This window comes from Sinocyclocheilus anshuiensis, unplaced genomic scaffold (assembly GCF_001515605.1).
Source record: "Sinocyclocheilus anshuiensis isolate Anshui unplaced genomic scaffold, SAMN03320099.WGS_v1.1 scaffold1626, whole genome shotgun sequence".
Lineage (NCBI taxonomy): Eukaryota > Metazoa > Chordata > Actinopteri > Cypriniformes > Cyprinidae > Sinocyclocheilus > Sinocyclocheilus anshuiensis.
In genome coordinates, this window is record NW_015547254.1 from 1,285,796 (window position 1) to 1,292,107 (window position 6,312).

Below are 6,312 nucleotides of genomic sequence, written 5' to 3' on the forward strand. Positions count from 1 at the left end.
GCTCTTCCAGCTCAAATTTGATCGATATGTGTACATTTGTCATTTACATTTGCCAGGTACATTTACTGTGACTATGAAAAAGGTCCAATGGGCATGCAGACTCACCTGGGATCCTTCTGAATGCTGTCAATGGAGGGCGAGCGGGCCAGGTTGCCCTCGGGTGGCAGGGCAGGGCTGGACTTGCTGTAGGGAGACTCCACTGATGAGCAGTACGGCAACGTGCGGTAAGTATCTGTGTAATTGGCGCCCTGACCGGACGAGTAGCCACCTCTGGGAAACGTCCCTGTGGCATTCTGACTTCCTGTTCGCTGCAAGGGTACGGAGTCAACACCAGGGGAGGATGGGGCTATGGCAGGAGAGTAGGGACAAAACAAGAAGTTCAGGACCTGCTCACAGAACTGGTTCACTAGGTCTAGGTACAGGAACAATGAGAGGACAGTGAGAAGACAAGCAGACAAAACGTGATACAATGACAGAATGACAAAGAGGGAGCAGAAAGGAGAGGAAGAGACAACAGCAGTGAGAACGACAGCAATAAAAAGCTCTTAACAGGTACATAATAGAGACAAAGTGAGTGTTACTAGTCAAAATCTTTCTTATCACATTTATAGACACATTTAATGTTAAAATGTGGAAACAGAAGCCCATGTGGCAGACTAAAAAAGATGTACTATATGAGTCTGATAGCAAAAAAAAAAAAAAACTGCTGTTGCAAAAGTTTGGGGCCAGGAAGATTTTGAAAATTAAATAATTATATATTTTTTAAAATTATTAAATGATAAATTATGACTTTTATTCAGACATGCATTAAAAAAAAAAACATTATAAAACATTTATAATGTGACAACAAGTTTCTGTTTTAAATAAATGCTGTTCTTTTGAAATTTCTATTAATCAAAGAATCCTGAAAATATTAAGGAGCATAAACATTTTTAACAAACTAATTTCTTATAATAATAAAAAAAATCTTTCTTGTGCACCAAAACAGCATATTAGAATGATTTCTGAAGGATCATGTGACACTGAATATTGGAGTAATGACTGCTGAAAATTCAGCTTGGCCATCACTGGAATAAATTTTAAAACATGTTAGAAAACAGTTATTTTAAATTCTAAAAATATTTCACAGTATTCTGTTTTAAATTATTTTAATTCTAAAAAAATAAAAAATAAATTAATTAATTAAAAAAGCAATCTTTGGTGAGCATACGAGACTTCTTTAGAAAAACATTAAAAAAATCTTACTGGCCCCAATATTTTAATCTAAAATGAAACTAAAAATGAAAAAAATAAAAATGAAAAAACCTCACTATATGACAAGCTGATTGCAGGATGATTAGCTAATTAGCAGTCCCTTGTGACCCATATGCTGAAACTTGCAGTACAAATTCAATAAACTGCATGATTAGTCTCTATAGTGCTCTAAAATGGTCCAAAATTCGTAATTAAATAATTCATCTTGATGCCTGATGACTCACCGACTGACCGAGCTTACGTAAGCGCTAATTTTAGTTGTGACCGTTTCAAAAAATTGTGTGAAAAGGGAAAATTCATGTCTATGGCATGGTGGCATCAGATGAAGGTGACATCACAGGTCATGTGATTCCCTCATTATCTTTATACAGGTGCAGCTGTAAGAGGCAGATCAGTTTAACTGCACATTTGTTTGGTTTTTAACATATTGAGGTTACAGAGTGTATCCATTTCACTCAATATGAGGGTAATGTGGCAGCCACTGTCTGCTAGACAGTCACAGTGGAGTGTCTCATAAATCTGCAGCGCAAGACGATCAATGGCAGTGTTCGGAGACTTTACCACAACACTGCCAGTGAAGCCGTAAAACAGGACTATTAGTCACCAAACACAAAGTGCACCCAGGGAAAAAAAGGCTCAATGTATCTTCAGAGACCATCCATGACTCTTCAGCTTCCTTTAGAGAAAATGTTGCACTCGCTCAGTGGAGGCTAACGATAATTAGACAGAGTTTGAGATGAATGAAGACTGGTTGCAAAAAAAAAAAAAAAAAGAGGGAGAGAGCTAGAAACAGGAACAAACAAATGTATGACAAAAGAATGAATGAATGAACGAACAAACAAACATAAGTAATTAAATAAATAAGCAAATAAATAAATACATAAATAGTTACAACCAATAATTGGCAATAATGGCTGTAAATTATACATCTATTATGTAACTCAGATGCACTTTTTATTAGCTTTTTTGATCTCTATATTGCTTTTATTAATTGTTATTTCAGGTTTAGTTTTAATTTAAAATGCTGTAATACAGTCACTTGTTTTTATTTTCCATCTAGTTTTCAACTGATTCCAAAACTAACTAACTAAATAATAATAATAACTTATTTTATTTCACCTAGTTGTCATTTTTTAGTTCAATTAAAATAACTAAAATTATATATATATATATATATATATATATACACACTCTCTCTCTCTCTCTCTATATATATATATGTACTGCCACTGCTAAACTGCATATGATATTAAATAGTGAGCTAGATCTAATTAGCAACAACACTGTTTAATATAACACACACAAAGTTACATTTGTGTGGCATATATTTATTTATTTATTTTATTTCCATTCAAAAAGAAGCATAAATGTGGTTCTCTGAAAAAGTAGATCACTTTAACTTTTCTTTTTTAAAAAAAACATAATGAGGTGGCCGAGTATCCATTTGGCTCAATCTAAGAGTGTGGGTGTTTGGCTTTGGGTTTACTCAAACTCATTACTCGAATGTGAAGATTTCAAATAACTCAAGGTCTCTATCTGGTTTAGCACTGAAGGCCCTTGGGGCTTGATTTACAGCTCCAACTGCATGCAAACACCTTTAGCAGGTGAAAATCTATCTGTATGTCATTAATTACCTTGCAAAAAAGGGCTAGTTAAATTTCAGTCTTTAACTAAAAGCAGAGTAACCGGCATTGACTGTTTTGAATTTCACTCGATCTTGAGAAATCATATAGTAAGGTCATTGATTCAGTTAATGAATGAAAGATGATATATTATCAAATACTGCTGCAATTCTGATCTTTTTGACACACTTTTCCAAACAGTAAGTATTCCGCTTATCACTGTATGTGTAAGAGCTGCTGCTCCAGGCCTCTGCGAAGACTTTATCATTATGAAGTGTTGCCCCTCTGCCACAGCAGTGAAGCCTCGGGAGAATGGCCTTTCAGTGACCTTCAGATTCCATTAGCTTATCTTATCAGAAATGGTGCATCTTATACGACCCCACACATCACTACACGGACAAGGGCTTTCCTCGGCACAGCGTGAGATAAAACACACATCAATTAAATTTATATATTTCCTTTTCTACTGTATTTTGATCAAATAAATAGCCTTGCTGAACATAGAAGATTTCGGTAACACTTTACAATAAGGTTCCATTAGTTAATGTTAGTAAATGTGTTAACTAACATGAACAAACAATGAACAATACATTTATTACAGTATTTATTCATCTTTGTTTACGACCCCACACATCACTACACGGACAAGGGCTTTCCTCGGCACAGCGTGAGATAAAACACACAAACGGACAAGGATGCACACAAACACACAAACTGACACAAGGTGGATAAGATCTTGCATAAAATCTCGACAACCGACCCCACTCTGACAGTTTCTCTTACTCATTTTGTACAGCGGCTGTTAACGAGGGCAACTAGCCAATAATGTGCTTCAGTGAATACTGCTATTTCCTGACAACAGCATTTGACTGTAATTCTTTAATTAACTCGCATACTAAGCCTTTTTGCTCTTCTGCTTCCTTTGACACCATATACAGTATTTTCTTAAGCCAGTTTGAACGACACTTGTGAATAATAGCCAACTTTCTTCTGCTAAATCTGCACCTTCTCTCTCAACTGTATAAAGCAACATGACAACCAATATTTTTTTTCTGCTCAAAATCATAATACCTTATTGTACAAAGGTTTGGGATCAGCATGATATATCCAGTATATATATATATATATATATATATATATATATATATATATATATATAATTAAAATATATAAAAAAACAATACTTCTATTCAGAAAGTAATCAATTAAATTTATATATTTCCTTTTCTACTGTATTTTGATCAAATAAATAGCCTTGCTGAACATAGAAGATTTCGGTAACACTTTACAATAAGGTTCCATTAGTTAATGTTAGTAAATGTGTTAACTAACATGAACAAACAATGAACAATACATTTATTACAGTATTTATTCATCTTTGTTAATGTTAGTTAATGTGAATACAGTCGTTCATTGTTAGTTCATGTTAATTCACAGTGCATTAACTAATGTTAACAAGCACAACTTTTGATTATAATAATGCATTAGTAAATGTTGAAATTAACATGAACTAACATTAATGAATGCTGTAATAGTATCGTTCATTCTTAGTTCATGTTAATGTTAACTAATGGATCTTATTGTAAAGTGTTACCAAGATTTCTTTCAAAAACTTAAACTAAAAAACGGTAATCTAACCAAAAACAGTAAGTGAATTTTTGAATGATAGTTTATGATGTTGTTTGTCTCTATTTTTATTTAAATATAAAATATTCATGTTTTTTTTATCCACACAGAGTCAAAATTGATAATCTCAGCTGTCATTTTCACCTTGAATAGAATAGTTTCCTGATTCTAATTTACCCTGAGGAACTTTTTAAATTTTTTAATAAATAAAAATAGCTTATGTACCTCAGTGGATGTGTATCAAAAGCTGGATGTACTTGTTTGCATTTTGTGGTTTCACAAGAACGGATAGCGGGCCGCTGCAGCTGTGGTACAATGATAGATCGAAGTGCGTGTCTGTGTACATAAGAGAAGATTAAAACTGCTGCTTTCCACCTCTGATAACAGCCACAAACCCTTAGCTTAAACATTAAAAATAACATTTCCAGTGCCAGATCACTACTCATTATAATGAGTAGTGAGCCGGCACTGGAACATGTTATTTTTAACACCGTGAACGGGATGGATAAATGACATTCATAAAATAATGTTTTTTGAAATTATATCTATAAAACTGTTTTTAATGAGAAACAGCATCTTCAAATGCAATGAATATGGTGAGAGATGCTTAAAAAAAGACTGAATGAAAGAACATATATTTTAGCTTTTGTTGAGGTGGCAATTTAAAGGGGATAAATTTAGAGAGGATTTAGAGTGTATTTTACCCTGCTAACAAGCTACTGTAATTATGACCCCAGCTAACAGGGAACAATTTCAGAACATTCTGGCAAGGTTTTCTCAAAGTAATGAACAAACATTCTTCCAGTATTGTTAATAGAACGTTTGTTTAAACTTATATGGTCTTTAATAATGTTCTTAAACTGTTAGCACAAAAACCTTGTTCATGGAATGTTTTGTCAGAAATTTTTTAGTGGGATGTTCGTCTAACGATTTTTAAATGTTAAATGTTAACTTGTTTCAGAACATTCATAGAACATTTCAATTTTTTTTCAAAATAATATAAATGGACAGTTCCCCTAACAGCCATATAACCAAGAAAAAAACAAGACTTTGTGAACATTTAGAGAACATTTTTTCAGAAATATTTTTTCTAAACTTAACGGGAACGTTAGCGAAACGTTCTTCGAACATATTTTTGTTAGTCGGGATAAAGCAAACTGTCATACTAAAATCCTCTCTGTGAACTTGTCTATAAATTCATTTCCTTTAAAGGTCACATATTTTACACCTTTCTGGAGTTTTATTTTAGATTTTGATGTCCTTAAGAATATATATTTGCGGTATAAGTACCAAAAGCCATCTCAATATATTTTTACAGCTCCTTCTTCAGGAGCTCTGCTGAGAACAGGTCGATTTTGGCCTGTCTAATTAATATTCATGAGCCTCTCTTCTGATTGGCCTGTTGTTTTCTGAGTGACGCACGGCCAGGCCAACCACAGATAAGTAGGGTCAGCCGACGTCACAGCGCTAGCTGGAGGCAGCAAAACAAAGGGGAAACTGGAGGCGGCCCATTCAAACCAGCGCAGATTCGGCTACATAAGGAGCTTAAAACATCATCTTATTGTGATGTTGGGTGCCAGAATATACATAATACAGCCTCAAATTAGAAATTTGATCTCATATCTGCTGCCACTTCCTGGTCATAGACCTGCTATTTTTCTCATTTGGACGTGGAGATATAAAACTGTCTCTTTTGTTGACGGGATTATTAATTTATGTGTTAAATGGTCATGGGTATCACGCATCTGGTCCCTGAAAGCCCGTAAAACAAAGATAGTTTGTATCCTAGTTTGAGTTAGGGTTTAAGCAC

The 6,312-nt window shown here is 34.1% G+C and overlaps 1 protein-coding gene across 1 annotated transcript in view; it reads right to left on the reverse strand.

Annotated features, from left to right (window-relative positions):
- ctnnd2a (catenin (cadherin-associated protein), delta 2a) overlaps nucleotides 1–6,312 on the reverse strand; it is a 179,813-nt gene that overhangs the window by 122,974 nt on the left and 50,527 nt on the right. Inside the window, exon 9 of the mRNA XM_016503673.1 lies at nucleotides 106–412. Coding sequence (XP_016359159.1) covers nucleotides 106–412 — 307 coding nt within the window. The remainder of the gene's footprint in view (nucleotides 1–105; nucleotides 413–6,312) is intronic.